Source organism: Bufo gargarizans, chromosome 9 (genome assembly GCF_014858855.1).
Source record: "Bufo gargarizans isolate SCDJY-AF-19 chromosome 9, ASM1485885v1, whole genome shotgun sequence".
NCBI classification, from domain to species: Eukaryota; Metazoa; Chordata; class Amphibia; order Anura; family Bufonidae; genus Bufo; species Bufo gargarizans.
In genome coordinates this window covers 4672191-4688864 of record NC_058088.1, presented here as the reverse complement: position 1 = coordinate 4688864, position 16674 = coordinate 4672191, and the positions used below count along the sequence as shown (strand labels likewise).

The window sequence follows — 16674 nt, the reverse complement described above, 5'->3', positions numbered from 1 at the left end:
GCCTCGATTTTGTCTCCTACAGCGCAGAGAGAGAGTGCGATATGTGAGCGGTTCTCTCTCCTCGTTCTAGTGATCGGGTAGTCTCGGCATTCAGACCCCCCACCCATATGTTGCTATGACATAACAAAAGTTTTTCCAAAGTTCAGACGGGGGAAGACAGGAGAAGGAATGGGGGTGAAGGTAGACTTGAGGCTTACACTTTGTTGTATTTTAAAGCAAAATCAGCTGTGATTAAAGTCAGGCCATTGGCAGCTGTAGTCATATAGGCTTCAATGGAAGTACGGTAGGTCTGCCAAAGTTGCTTGCCGATGGTCAAATGAATTTTCTTCAGCTGCCACTAGGGGGAGTGCAGTGCGTAGAGTTTATACAGCTGCCATTGTAGCAGTTTTGACTCATAAGTTTTCTTAAAAGCATAAATTTTTTTTTTTTTCCCCCCAGAATTTTTTACAATTATTTTACAAAAAAGTTGCGGACAGGTGCTACTTCAAAGGGATTTTCCAGGACTACAAATATGACTGCTTTCTTCCAAAAAACGGCACCTCACCTGTCCGTAGATTGTGCATGGTATTGAAATTCAGCCCTATTCACTTCAATGGAGCTGACCTGCGATACCCCACAGCTTGTGGACAGGTGTGGTGCTGTTTTTGGGAGAAAGCATCCATCTTTTTGTAGTCCTGGAGAGAACCCCTTTAAAGTTAATAGGGAAATCCAAAATGCATTTTTCATCACTTTTGGTGCATTCACTGGCCGTGATTGGTACAGGGACAGAACATATCTCAGGTTAATTTGCATATGTATCACATTGTTTTTTTTTTACACAATAAAAGCACACAGAGCTATGGGGAATGTATATTGCGGATGTGCTAGCGGCCATCTAGCAACCCATGTCGTCAGCTCTATACACAAAATCCCAGGTTCCCTTTAAGGTGGGGCAACCAGTCGCCATGTTCTTGGAGCACTGTGTGATAACAATGGTCTCTTCTTCCTCTATAGCTTGGTGAATGAGCTGGCCTTTACCTCCAGAAAGATGATGTCAGATGAGGCGTTAAGCAGCGGACTCGTCAGGTAACGTAGCGTCACTGCTCAATTAACAATGCGACTCTGGCTTTTCTTGGTGTGTATGCACAACATGCGGAAAGTCTTCAGACCCTTTTACTTATTTCATATTTTGTTATGTTGCAGGCCTTGTGCTAAAATTTATATCCAGTTTTTCCCCCATCATTCTGCACTCAATACCCTACAATGAGAAAGTGAGAACAAAATGTTAGAAATCATTGCTAATTTATTAAAAAGGAAAAAAATAAATACTATGTAATGCAAGTAACATAGTACATAAGGCCGAAATAAGACATTTGTCCGTCCAGTCCGGCCTGTTATCCTGCAAGTTGATCCAGAGGAAGCCAATTTTCCCCACTTTAAGGGAATAAAAATTCCTTCCCGACTCCAATCAGGCAATCAGAATAACTTCCTGGATCAACGACCCCTCTCTAGTAGCTATAGCCTGTAATATTACGCTCCAGAAATACATCCAGGCCCCTCTTGAATTCCTTTATTGTACTCACCATCACCACCTCCTCAGGCAGAGAGCTCCATAGTCTCACTCCTCTTACCGTAAAGAATCCTCTTCTATGTTCGTGTACAAACCTTCTTTCCTCCAGACGCAGAGGATGTCCCCTCGTCACAGTCACAGTCCTGGGGATAAATAGATGATGGGAGAGATCTCTGTACTGACCCCTGATATATTTATACATAGTAATTAGATCTCCCTTCAGTCGTCTTTTTTCTAAAGTGAATAAACCTAATTTTGATAATCTTTCAGGGTACTTTAGTTCGCCCATTCCAGTTATTTTCTTTAGTTGCCCTCCTCTGAACCCTCTCCAGCTCTGCTATGTCTGCCTTGTTCACAGGAGCCCAGAACTGTACACAGTACTCCATGTGTGGTCTGACTAGCGATTTGTAAAGTGGTAGGACTATGTTCTCATCACGGGCATCTATGCCCCTTTTGATGCAACCAATTATCTTATTGGCCTTGGCAGCAGCTGCCTGACACTCTCTTTTTTTTAAAGCTTAGTTTGCTGTTCACTAAAATTACTAGGTCGTTTTCCATGTCAGTGTTACCCAGTGTTTTACCATTTAGTATGTACGGGTGACTTGCATTATTCCTTCCCATGGGCATAACCTTAAATTTGTCAGTGTTAAACCTCATCTGCCACTTCTCTGCCCAAACCTCCAATCTATCCAGATCCCTCTGTAGTAGTATACTGTCCTCTTCAGTGTCAATTACTTTACACAGTTTAGTGTCATCTGCGAAAATTGATTTTACTATGCAAGCCTTCTACAAGATCATTAATAAATATATTGAAGAGAATAGGGCCCAATACTGACCCCTGAGGTACCCCACTAGTGACAGTGACCCAATCTGAGTGTGTACCGTTAATAACCACCCTCTGTTTTCTATCATTGAGCCAGTTACTTACCCACATACAGACGTTTTCTCCCAGTCCGAGCATTCTCATTTTATATACTAACCTTTTATGTGGTACAGTGTCAAATGCTTTGGAGAAGTCCAGATATACGACATTGATTGATTCACCGCTGTCAAGTCTAGAACTTACCTCCTCATAGAAACTGATTCAATTAGTTTGGCATGACCGATCCCTCATGAAGCCATGCTGATATAGCGTTATTTGCTTGTTTTTATTGAGATCCTCCAAGATAGCATCTCTTAGAAAACCTTCAAACTGTTTACCCACGACAGATGTTAAACTTACCGGCCTATAGTTTCCAGGGTCTGTTTTTGCACCCTTTTTGAATATTATATACGCCAATCCTGTGGAACACTCCCTGACAGTCTGTAAATATCAGAAATAAGGGTCTGGCTATGACATTACTTAATTCTCTCAGGATACGGGCGTGTATGCCATCTGGCCCTGGCGATTTGTCTATTTTAATCTTTTTAAGTCGCTGATGTACTTCTTCCTGGGTCAGACAGGACACTTTTAATGGGGAATTAACTTTTACATTCTGAATTTCATCTGACAGTTTATTTTCCTCAGTGAATACAGTGAAGAAAAAAATATTTAATAGCTTTGCTTTCTCCTCTTCGCTCTCTGTAACTCCTCCCTCATCACTCTGTAAAGGGCCGATACCTTCAGATTTATACTTTTTATTGAAAAACATTTTAGGGTTAGTTCTGCTCTCTTTGGCAATTAATCTCTCAGTCTCTAGTTTGGCCGCTTTTGTTTGTTTTTTACATATTCTATTTTTTTCCCTATAGTTTTTCAGTGCTTCCTCGCTACCCTCCTGTTTTAATGATTTAAATGCTTTCTATTTGTCATTTATTGCTTTCTTTACAGTTTTATTTGACCACATTGGTTTCTTCTTGTTCCTTAAAGGGGTTCTGCACTTTGTTTAAACTGATCTATCCTCATTGGACCCCCGCCGATCAGATGCCAGAGGATAGATCATCAGTTTAAACAAAGTGCAGAACCCCTTTAACCTTTTATTCCCATAAGGTATGTACCTTTCACAATTACATTTTAGGATGCTTTTAGAAATAAAATCACAAATATAGTGGCAAATATGGGGGAGCTGCTCAAACACTGTAGCGTGTTTCTCATTGGGGGAGCAGTCCCACTGCATGTGGACCGCAGCAAACGACCATCCCCAGCCAAAAATGCGTACAATGGAAGATGCCGGCGCGGTCCACATGCACCACAGAGGCATCTTACACAAAACGGAGCATTGTGCAGATGAAAATATAATTATATAAATCGCAGAAAAAAATGCACCAAACGGATATGCCACTGACTATACTAGCTAGTCATACAACCAGATATTAAAAGCTGAGACTTTTGCCAATATATTCCTGTCAGGAACACATCGGAGCCCATCATGCACCACGTCACTGTCTCTCAGCATGGCAAGGGTCCTATCACTACGCTAACTATGGTGTGAACACGGTCTGAAGGTGATGAAATCCAGCTCACAGCCAAGCTTCCACACAACCGCATAGCAGGACAACTAATGCAATGTGAACACAGCCAGACTGTAAGCCACACCCATATCAGACCGTGTGATGGAGGTCACCAGGTGCAAAACAATGTTTAAATGACAGGAATATATTGGCAAAAGTCTCGGCTTTTAATATCTGCTTGTATGACTAGCTAGTATAGTCAGTGGCATATCCATTTGGTGCATTTTTTTTTTTCTGTGATTTATATAATTATATTTTCATCCGCACAATGCTCCGTTTTGTGTAGGATGCCTCTGTGGTGCATGTGGACCGCGCCGGCACCCTCCATTGTACGCATATTTTTGCTGGGGATGGTCGGTTGCTGCGGTCCACATGCGGTCTGACGGCTCCCCCAATGAGAAACACGCTACAGTGTTTAGGGTTTGAGCAGCTCCCCCATATTTGCCACTATATATTTCTGTGATTTTGTTTTATATGTATTGAATGTGCCTTTACCTGGCATTTAAACATTCTTTTGCACTTGGTAGCCTCCATCACACGGTCTGATATGGGTGTGGCTCACAGTCTGGCTTTATTCACATTGCATTAGTTGTCCTGCTAGGCGGTTGTGTGGAAGCTTGGCTGTGAGCTGGATTTCATCACCTTCAGACCATGTTCACACCATAGTTAGCGCAGTGGTAGGACAATTCTGGCACATAGGCCTTAATAAATTCCCCCCAGAGCTCTGAGAGTGCTCTGATGCACTGTAACAAACCATGCACCTGTGTCAAGAGTGTATAGGCTCTGAATATAAACAGGGAATCCTTTAATTTACTGACGACAGAAACTTGGCTGCTTCCTAGAGCCAGCCCTGTACCTCACATAGATCCAGAGATCTCCCCATTCATTGCTCTGCTAGATTTATATCACGCTGGAAGCTCAGGGGCCATGTCCGTCTTCTGCAGCTGGTGGCAGTTGAAGGATGGAACCCAGCATCACGTGCATCCACCTAAGTGAGGTGGACAGAGAAATTAGAACAAGGACAAACAGCAGGTGGCGCTATAGAGATAAATTTAATTGAATAACTCAGTAACTATAATACATTAATCATTATTATTATTTTTTAATCAGATTTTTATTAATACAGTTTTTCCAATGACCAGCAAATTGCACATCAAAATCATACGGTCCAGTATAATTCGGACCAACAAGAATGTCTCAGACAAACCAATCACAGTTAGTCAAACAGTAATTCGGAAGTGCATTCCCTCAACAGCCCCCCCCCGAGATAGATAACAGATCATCTTGCATAAACCCAGACACAAGTAGTAGCAGTACCGAATGGCATGTTACTCTTTGTCCATTGAAAAGAAGAGCAACGATACTCCCCAGGCAACAACACACATCCACCCAACATTCAACCGATTATACTTCTCAAGCTCCTATCAAGAGCCAGCCAAGGGCTGCACACTCCGGATCTACCGATCCATAGGCCCCAAATAGCCTAAAATTTCGAGAGACAGTTTTTTTTAAGATAAACCCCCTTTTCCAACCGAATCACTACATTCCGTCTTGCAATAAACTCTGCTACGACCAGAGGAAGAGGCTGAATCCACTTTGCTGCTAATGTTTTATGTGCCTAGTATAGTATTCTATTTGTTCCTGTGATAACAGGTAATTGCAAGTTATCCGTATCAAAGATGCCAAGCAGGCTCATTTTGGGATAAGGAGAGAAATTAGCATTATATACAGTATTTTTCTAATGTAATATGTCATGCCAGTAACCTTTCAGGGCACTACAGCGCCACAGAATGTGCAATAGATCGAGATCGGCCTCTGCCTCCCCACACTTCGGACAGCTGTGGGGGTCTTGTATACTCTGTGCATCATGGACAGCTGTGGGGGTCTTGTATACTCTGTGCATCATGGACAGCTGTGGGGGTCTTGTATACTCTGTGCATCATGGACAGCTGTGGGCGTCGAGCTGCTTCACGAAGGGACAAGTTTGGAGTTATCGCTAACATTTCTTCCTATTGGGTATCAGTTATTACTCCAACAGCCTTTTCCCATTTCATTTTAACCTTAGTCATGAATTTTCAGGAATTCCTCATGTAATGACCGGTAGACTTTCGAGAGAGCTCCCTTTACTGTTCCTATTGCCACCACAGTATCAAGCGTCTGTTTAGTTGTGTACTGTAGTGATGATGATTTGGATTGCAGAATATCCCGATGCCCATTTTACCAGCTCCCCCCCCCCCCCCCCCCCCCCCCCCCCCACCATGCTCCATAACTATAATACATTTTAAATTGCATGCAATTACAAAGTATTCAGATCCAGGTGCTGGTTTAAAAAATTACGAATATTTTTTGTGGGACGACCCCTTTAATTGCCATGCAACACATAGCCTGTGGACAAGAGCACCCATGTTTTTATAAATTGCCCATTTAAAAAAAAAAATTCTTCTCCTCCTCTAGCCGCGTGTTTCCTGATAATTCCTCCCTCCTTAGCGCTGCCCTTGAACTGGCCACTGAGATTGCCAGCAAAAGCCCTGTCGCCGTCCAAGGAACTAAAGTGAATTTGCTGTATTCTCGAGATCACTCGGTGCAGGAGAGTCTGGACTACATGGTGAGTGGTCGTCTTCTTCTTAGTCTTGGCCCTCGGTAGTGACGGTCGGGTAACCATGTTTTGTCTCTGTCTCAGGCCACCTGGAACATGAGCATGCTGCAGTCCCAGGACATCGTGATGTCTGCACAGGCTGCTCTGCAGAAGAAGACCCCGAAAGATGTGACATTTTCTAAACTCTAGGAACCGTGGTCCTCTTTAAGATTTCTGTATCTGACTGGACGGCTCGCACATGGTATAACCAAAGTGTCCTGCACAGAATAGCAATTATAACAAGCAAAGGGGGTTCCTACCAAGGAGCCCGAGGTATCTCCTCAGATCTGTGGGACATTATGCTTAGTGGGAAATTTAGAAAATGGCTGCAATAATCTAATATGGAAGTGTAATAAAGCTACATGTTAAACCCATCACAGGTTCAAAAATGAATGTAAAGACAATACTACAACGTATGCACTTAAACGGTATGTCTACACTTGCAACAATTTTTTGTTCTTCTAAAAGCATCTAAAATTGAGAAAATAAACAACTTTTTCGTAGTGTCTTGATTAAAACTCTTACACTGTTTTGTGAATACAGCTCCTGTGCAGAGCCATGTGTCTTCAGGCTTACCAGATACAGACAAGCCCTGCGTAGTCTGATATTGCAGTCTCTGTGTTACTCACCTGACTCTTCTTGATAACCAGCAGACGGTAGAAGAGGGAGGGTAGTAACGTGACTTTAGGTTTTTTTTGTAGGCTTTTACCATAGCGACACACAGTTCTGCACACAATTTTTAATCAAGATCAGTTTTAAAGTTTATTCATATTATTTTTTTTTTTATAGATGCATTAGAACAATACAAATAGTTGCAGACAATAATTGGGTATGTACAGTAGCGGTTAATAATTCAGTAACGGACATGATACAGTATTTTCTAATTAACACAAAACTCGCTTATCGTTATTTGAAATTACCATTTGGTAGAATATTTGCTGTCAAATAACTTAATAAATGTTGGGTTGTCTCTACAATAAGCTTTGATTGTGTCTTTCTGCAGACGTTTCTTGGCTGTTGATGGTATTTCTGAAATGATGAGTAGTTATGTTGTGAGCCCGTAAGGATGCGTTCACACGCTGCGGAGTTCCGTGATTTCTCAAGGAGAGCCTTTATCTTCATTATACACAAAAGAAGACCGAGACTAATGGACACTAGTAAAGAAATACGGGAGTTATTTGAAAAACTCAGACCGTGGAAAGATCACCCAGAGTTACAGCCCTTAGTAAATAGTATTAAAAGGAGAATACACATAAAAGACGAGGAAATAAAAGATAAAAAGTTGCAGAAATGTAATAGAGATTCTTTACCGGTTAAGATCGTTGAGGATGTAATAGGTGAAAATGGCAATTCATTTGAAAACAATAAATTAATATTTGCCAGAAATACAGAGCAATCGTGATTCCCTCTTCCCAACACTTAATGAAGTAGAAGAAATGGGGGATTTAAACAGTAGTGTCCCTGACTCTCCAATAGTGATAATTCATAACTCAGTTCATACACAGAACCGCTATAGCCCCCTCAATCAGATTATAGATATGGAAGAAAAGGGAGAAGGGATGGCAACAGAAAGAGGAAAAGTAGGGAGAATAACAGAGACATTAAAGGGGTATTCCTATCTTCAGTTTTTTTTACTTGCCTTCGTCCAGCGCGATGTTCACTTCCTGGATTCGGCGGTGCTTGATTGACGTCTTCTCCACAATGTCCTGAACGCGCATGCGCCATGGTGACTTATTTCTGGCCTGTATAGTACAAAGTCGGCGTGCGCGTTCACGGGTCTGTACTATACTGGCCAGGAAGAAGTCATCATGGCGCATGCGCGTTCAGGACATTGAGAGAATCTTCAGTCTTCTGCACAAGCACGGCCCGGCGGGATTCGACAGGAGAGGTGGCCGTAACTAGGGGAGACGAAAGACATGAATCTGGTAAGAGGGGACTTATTTTCTCAAAAAGGGTGGGAATTAGGTAATAAAATTTATTTGCAAAAATGATCACTGTCAAATCATTAAGAGATTTAACAGTGATCATTGTGATGGGAATACCCCTTTAATCCCAAAAAATAATAAAGCAACTATAGAAGTAGAGGGGAACAAAAACTCAAATGGCAAGGGAAGGAAAGAAGCACAGAAAAATAAGAAAAGCGAAAAAACTAAGCGAAAATAATACCCCAAGAGGAGAAAGAGAGGAGGGAAGAAGAAAATCCATCACAAAAAAAGAGTAAAACAGGATTTTTTTCCAGGTACGAAAAAATGGAAACAAGAGGGGGATGTAGGGGGGGAAGGCAATCGATAAAAGATACCCATACAGATGAAGCTTTAAGTCAAAAAATATATAATTTAAGCAACTACACACTTGCGAAAGGAGAAGAATGTATTTTAAAGAAGGGCTTGAAGTTTGCCTGGACTACATTTATTTATAAGTTTGAAGCCTTCATAGGTGTTAGAAAATTTATGAGGGGGTTAGCCCTGAAAAAATAATTTCTGAAAAAATCTTTAAAAGGGGCAGAAATGCACAAAAAAGAGCAAATAAACGATAAAGAAAATGTAGATCAATTCAAACCTACAGATTTATAACCATTAATTACAGGAATATTCCCCTGCTTTTAATGTACTTATGAATCAGGTAACAAAAGAGATTAGAAGAACCCAACAACCAAAGAAACCTCATTATATCAGCAATGTGACTAAGGAAGAAAAGAAAGCGATCATCCTGATGCAGGACAAAAATAACATTATTGTTCGCCCTGCAGATAGAGGTGAAGAAATTGTGATAATGAATAGAAAAGATTAACATAATGAAGCCAAAAATATACTGGGAGATGACAGAACATATAAAAAACTGAAAAATGACCCCACATTTTTATTTTATTTTTTAAATAACTAAAAGCCCTTGTACAAAAAGGAAGGAATCTAGGGATTCTATATAAAAAAGAAGCAAGCTATATTAATATTGAACATCCAATGATTGCGGCATTTTATCATAACCCAAAAATACATAAAAATGTACAAAAAACACCCGTCAGACCTATAGTGTCTGGTATAGATTGCTTAACAAGCTCTCTGTCCAAGTATGTAGATAAACACCTACAACCTAATGCACAGGCACTTCCTACATACCTAAAAGACACCTAACATACACTACAGATCTTAAATGGCATCAAATGGAAAGACAATTATATAATGGGCACATTAGATGTCAAATCGCTGTATACAGTGATTGAAAATCAAAAAGGATGTGATGCGGCTAAATATTTTTTAAAAACCTCAGGCGAAATGCCAGAATCACAGATCGAGTACTTGGGGGAATGTATCATGTTCATTTTAAAAATAATTATTTTATATATAATGAAGAGTTTTACCTCCAGACATGGGGGACCGCAATGGGGATGAGGTTCGCACCGGGGTTCTCGAATCTGTACGTAGGATGGTGGGAACACCAATACATCCATCCATATGGTGGGCTCCGGGCCGGCCTCGTCCTCTGGCGGCGTTTTATCGATGATATGATTTTTTTTTTACATGGGAAGAAAGCTTACAGGAAATTTTTTAAAATATAAATAAAAATGAGTTTTATTTAGAATTCACTCCTAGCTACTGCAAAAAAGAGATACATTTTTTTTTTTAGATCTAACTATATACAGTACAGACCAAAAGTTTGGACACACCTTCTCATTCAAAGAGTTTTCTTTATTTTCATGACTATGAAAATTGTAGATTCACACTGAAGGCATCAAAACTATGAATTAACACATGTGGAATTATATACATAACAAAAAAGTGTGAAACAACTGAAAATATGTCATATTCTAGGTTCTTCAAAGTAGCCACCTTTTGCTTTGATTACTGCTTTGCACACTCTTGGCATTCCGTTGGTCCGTGATCCGTGACCGTTTTTTCGTCCGTGGGTCTTCCTTGGATATTTGGAGGATCCACGGACATGAAAAAAAAGTCGTTTTGGTGTCCGCCTGGCCGTGCGGAGCCAAACGGATCCGTCCTGAATTACAATACAAGTCAATAGGGACGGATCCGTTTGACGTTGACACAATATGGTGCAATTGCAAACGGATCCGTCCCCATTGACTTTCAATGTAAAGTCTGGAGTCCCTTTTATACCATCGGATCAGAGTTTTCTCCAATCCGATGGTAATATTTTAACTTGAAGCGTCCCCATCACCATGGGAACGCCTCTATGTTAGAATATACTGTCGGATAGGAGTTACATAGTGAAAACTCATATCCGACAGTATATTCTAACACAGAGGCGTTCCCATGGTGATGGGGACACTTCTAGTTAGAATATACTACAAACTGTGTACATGACTGCCCCCTGCTGCCTGGCAGCACCCGATCTCTTACAGGGGGCCGTGATCAGCACAATTAACCCCTCAGGTGCCGCTCCTGAAGGGGTTAATTGTGCGTATCATAGCCCCCTGTAAGAGATCAGGGCTGCCAGGCAGCAGGGGGCAGACCCCCCCCCCCCCCCCCAGTTTGAATATCATTGGTGGCCAGTGTAATAATAGCATTGGTGGCACAGTGTGCGGCCCCCCCCCCTCCCTCCCTCTATTGCATTAACATTGGTGGCAGTGTGCGCCCCCGGCCCCCCCTTCCTCCCTCTATTGTTTCAATACATTGGTGGCAGTGTGCGCCCCCCCCTTCCTCCCTCTATTGTTTTAATACATTGGTGGCAGTGTGCGCCCCCCCCCTTCCTCCCTCTATTGTTTTAATACATTGGTGGCAGTGTGCGGCCTCCCCTCTCCCCCCCACGATCATTGGTGGCAGCGGAGTTCCGATCGGAGTCCCAGTTTAATCGCTGGGGCTCCGATCGGTAACCATGGCAACCAGGACGCTACTCCTCAGATGTAGCCATTTTTTTATCACGTTCTCGTCTATATATGTTATTTATTCAATAAAGGATTTATTTTTGATGATATACCCGTTTAATCTCAGTTTATTCTTGTTGTTTGGGGTTTCTCTATGAATGGGCAGTGTAAGTTGGACTAAAGCTTTCACTATGAATCCTGCGCCTGTCTTCATTCGGCGCAGGCGCTCTGAGAGAAGGAGTCTCGGCTCCTCAGCACTCCCTCAGTGCGCCGATGACGTCACCGAAAGAGAAGACGTCATCGGCGCAGGCGCACTGAGGGAGTGCTGAGGAGGCGAGCCTCCTTATCTCAGAGCGCCTGCGCCGAATGAAGACAGGCGCGGGATTTTTGAAATGCTGACAGGGCCAGCCGGAGGAGGAGATCGCTGCTGGCCCTGTCAAGCAACAGGAGGAGGGGGCGGTTTTTTGCGGCGGCTACCAGCAAGTAGACGCCCTACTTGCTGGTAGTGAAGCGATTTGCATATTTTAAAAGATCGTTTTTTTATGAAAAGAAGCCACAGACAAAGGCAAGATCCCTATATAGAGAATAGTCGTTAAATAACGATTTTAACAAGCCCCCCCCCAAAAAAAGAAGGGTTTTGGGGGTGACGGACCCCCCTAAATCATAGACAATCACATGCCCAAGGCCTGACCCATCTGCTTTGAAGAGCTTTAGTGTTTTGATTTTCATATAACCTAATCTATTGCTATACTATATAGTCCAGCGTGCAGATGTAGCAGTCGCCTATTTCAGCTCTGGTGCCAGAGGGCGCCCCATTGCCCTTCTGTCACATGAGAAGGCACCAGTACTATACATGGGACTTGGCTAGGAACACGAACACATTGACAAATGATTGGCTCATTATCCTGGCTAAGAAGCATAGAAGGCCAGGATATGTTTGCAGTCCTTAGACCTACAGACTTTGCTGCTTTTGCTCCCTTTCTGTCTACACCCACGCTGAACTTTACCCAACTTTTGGAGCCTCTTTAAAGATAATTATAGTTTATGACAACCTATTGACCGAACAGGTTGCAGGAAAAGGCATCTATAGTCTGCAGCCCTCCATGTATTATTGGATAATTTCCATAGGGAAGGGACCTGCTAGCAGCACCGTCCCTGAGGTCACTGGTCAGTCTGTCTCCATAACTCCCCTGTATAATATCACTAAAATCAAATTATCATATTTTTCCTGTCCAAAGCTCTTACTATAACTCTCCCGATGAAGGTTCGGGCATCCAAGTGCAGCAAGTCACTTTATCCTGCTACCCAATACAAGACGCTGAGTATCCTGCTGGATTTTACCTCATGACATTGACTGATGGCCCAAAAGGCAGCAACACATAACGGGGCCCACAACCCCTCTGAACAATACAGCTTAGGCCTCATGCACACGGCCGTGGTCGTATTGCGGCCCGCAATATACGGGCACCGGGCATATGCTCCCCGCATAACTAATGCAGACCCATTCACTTGAATGGGTCTGCAATCTGGAGCTGCGGTGCGGAACAGAGACAAGGAACCTCACATGTTCTATTTTTTTGCGGTGCGGACGGATCACGGACCCATTCAAGTTGAATGGGTCTCAATCCGGCTGCCGCACAGACGTTGCACGTGCATTGGGGACCGCAAATTGCGGTCCCCAATGCACGGAACGGCCGTGTGCATGAGGCCTTAGAAGGTTCTTTGGTAAGTGAGCATGATTGCAAAATTAAAGGGGTATTCCCATCTGGGACACTGATGGCTTAATGCTAGAATATGGCATCAGTGTCAGATAGGTGTGGTTCTCACCTTTGGGTTCTGCACCTATTTTGAAAATGGGGGCCCCAAAGTGAATGGAGAGCATGCAGCGCATGCGCAGTGTGTTCTTCCTCACTTCAGGAACCCCATTCTGGAGCTAGGAGTGGGTCCCGGAGGTGGGATTTGCACCTATCTGACACTGAGGCCTTATCCTAGTGTTATGCCATCAATGTCCCAGATTGGAATACCCCTTTTAAGTTAATTTCAGAATTGAGCATAGAAGTAAAGTTGATTTCCACACCCTTGTTGGCATATGCCCAGTGGATCTGGCCACTGATTCAAATAAGCCAACGTCAACGGTGTCCCCTACAGTCCAGGGGGCCCCATAGCAGCTGCCTGGTCTGCCTCTATGGCACGTACGCCCCTGTGTCTGTAGGTGGTCATGCATGAGTACACTGATGGATTCTGCCAGCTAGAAGCTGTGGACGAGCCTCCATCTCACGGTAGAGAGAACACATTTTACAGTCGTTTTGGTTCCAGAACATGGTGTGTATGTTCTTACCTTGAAGATACGATATCGGTTTCGCATTCCCATAAACGAGTTGGATGGAAATGAGTCTGTGCAGCATGAGAGGCAGTCTGTGTTTTATGGGGGATTCAGCCCGCACAACCCCTAGCAGGTGCAGATTGCTATCTGCACCTGCTAGGGGTTGTGCGGGCTGAATCCCCCATATTTTTTCTTTGTAGTATATATTGGAGGCGTGGCGATCTCCAAGCAGTCATGCACACCTGACCAGTTAGTCTGCCCTGGAGGCTGGTTTTAAAGTCAGTATAAAACTGAGTCTGCTTATATAGCACCCACCAGTAGCCATTTGGCTCCAGGAGAAGTATATAGTGGGCTCAGCATGCATGTTGGTACTTGCATCCCTGGATCCGATGAAAGCTGTAATGGCACCGGACGGGGTTAAAAGCAGAGTGTGCTTGGCGTGCATGCTGTACCTGCGCTCCCTGGACTTTGTGTGGCTGTCATGGCCCGTAACAGGTAGGAACTAGTGTTAGGGACCACTCATTAAGGCGACCTTGACGTGGTGAGTGGCTTATTACGCTTTGGCCAAAATGTACACCAATGCCTCATTCAACATCCAGCATAGAGGCAGGGCAGAGTGCTGGTTGCAGAGTGCTGGTTGCAGAGTGCGATTGCATTTAGTGTTTTTGCAGTCTGTGTTATAACAGAACTTGACAACTAGACCTAAATTTTTGTATTCGAATGGTAGTTGCTAATAAACGGGATTGTAACCTTTATGAATTATATTTAAAGGGGTTTCCTGGTACTACTAAATTGATGGCCTATCGTTAGAATAGGACATCAGTATCAGATTGTGGTTTTGCACGCCGTCGGTGATCAGCTGATTGAGGGGTTCACAACGCTCCAGCCAGCACCGCGCTCTCTTTGTTGTTTACCAGGCACAGAGCTCTAGTCTTGGTGGTGGTTGTGCCTGGTATGTAACCAAGTGATAATAAGACAGAGCTGCAATACCAGGTACAGCCACTATTAAATGGACAGCGCTGTGCCTAGTAAATAATGAAGGGGATGCCTCACTTGCTAGAGCACCTGATAGACAAGGATGCCGAACTCCAACCCATGTAATATTGATCACAAAAAATCACTTTAATATTTTACATTACAATTAAAAATGAGCGAATCGATTCAAGACTAATCGGATTGAACCCGAATTTTGTAAAAATTTAAGTTGTATCCAAATCTTTTTTTTTTTTTTCCTTGGGTGATTCAATCAGGGTGAATGAAAGAGGGAGAATGAAAAAAGATCAAATTTAGAGACCAGAGACAAAAATGATCAGTTCTAGGAGACCTCAGAGTGTCATATACAAATTGGAAAGTGGCCGATCTGAGCACTTTTAATTCAGGCCTGAACCAAAGCCAACTCAAATTTTGATCAATTTACTCCTCTCCAATGACCCTTCTCAACACAAAAATACTAAGAAGGACAAGTCATAAGGTTTTGCAAGTCGAGGAAGCTGCAGGTGTCGCTAAGATGTCCGAATGATCACATTTTTAAGTTAGCCCCAATCTGTGGCATGTGGGAGCGGCGTAAAATCAGATTGCAAGCAAAGGTTTTTTTTCTTTAGCCACATGAAACCTTAAAAATCAGATTACGTCGTGTGCCAGTTATCACCACTTGTTGCAAACTGAGAGAGACAGAATCCTTGGACTGAGAGACCTTGGTTTATCACTCCGGCAGATTGCCATGCGCCTAGGCCGAGATGTCAGCACTGGTCAAAATTGTGTGCACGGATGGTTGGAAGAACAATGGCGAACTGGAAGGACAGCAACAGATGCACAGAGGAGAACCTGCATGGATCAATAGTCTGATTAGAAGAAGGGTGCATAGTGCTCCATTCTGTACTGCAACCTGGCAGAACCAGCTAGTAGACCTTCTGACAAGAGCGGCCCCCTAAATTTCAAGCTGATCAATAAAATGGCGATACAGGCCTATCATACTTTGGGAAGCTCTATTTTCCTGAGTGCTGAATCTCCTGTATGTTCAGAGGTGGAGTGGACCACCAAGGCATGGAGAATGATAGAAGCAAGTTAGAAGATTGCTTATCGAAAGACACCAACCTAGCATGGTAAGTAAAGGAGACGTTCACACTGGGAAGTTGACTATTTTAACAGTGGGATTGGTTTGTCCTCCATGAAGGGCGCTATACCAACAGGGCACCAAATTATAGCGGCCCTAACCTGGAAGACAAGGAGATGAGAGTGGTTGCAAAATGGATGCAGGAGAAGGGACACTTCAGGCCTCCAAAAATATTTGCCTGGCTACAGCACTTCTATTAACACCCCTAATTATAGAAATTGCCGAATAAGGTTTGCAGTAGTTGCTGAACTTGTAAACTACCGTGTTTCCCCGAAAATAAGACATCCCCCGAAAATAAGACCTACTTCTAGTTTTGCCTCTCGCTGTAATATAAGGCATCCCCGCGAAAATAAGACCTCCCCGATAAAACATCCCCCGAAAATAAGGCCTCCCTGATAATAAAGCCACCCCAGAATATAAAGCCCCCGAAGCTACTGTACCGTAAGGCGTTTGACTCCTCTGGACCCTACGGGCGCCGCCACGCAGCTCACTGATTGGCCGCAGCGCAGGCGGTGCGAGGTCTCTTTAAATCAGAGAGCCCGCGCCGCCGCCAGGACAAGCTACCGCCTTCCGTCCGCTGCTCGCTCTGCCCTGACGGAGTCTGGCTGACTCACAACTTGGCTGGCACGGACACACAGGGGTGACAGGTGGGGGGGGGGGAATATCTGATGGAAGGTGGGGGATGTCTGGTGAAGGTGGGGGGCAGACTAAATACAGTAATACACTGGCACAGGGGAGGGGGATCATTTAAAATGACACAGGGGGATCAGGGTGGGGAGGGGGATCATTTAAAATGACACAGGGGGAT

General features: G+C 43.5%; 1 protein-coding gene across 4 annotated transcripts in view; it reads left to right on the top strand.

The window, feature by feature from the left end:
• The window catches only part of ECH1 (enoyl-CoA hydratase 1), a 108994-nt gene that overhangs the window by 38406 nt on the left and 53914 nt on the right, over positions 1-16674 (top strand). For 3 of the 4 annotated variants that reach the window (XM_044305218.1, XM_044305220.1, XM_044305222.1), the window contains 3 exons: positions 994-1065; positions 6431-6581; positions 6657-7588. In XM_044305218.1, the coding sequence (XP_044161153.1) occupies positions 994-1065; positions 6431-6581; positions 6657-6761 (328 nt within the window). In that variant the 3' untranslated portion in view covers positions 6762-7588. Of the gene's footprint in view, positions 1-993; positions 1066-6430; positions 6582-6656; positions 7589-16674 lie in introns of those variants that run through there. The other variant, XM_044305221.1, reaches the window with a different exon arrangement.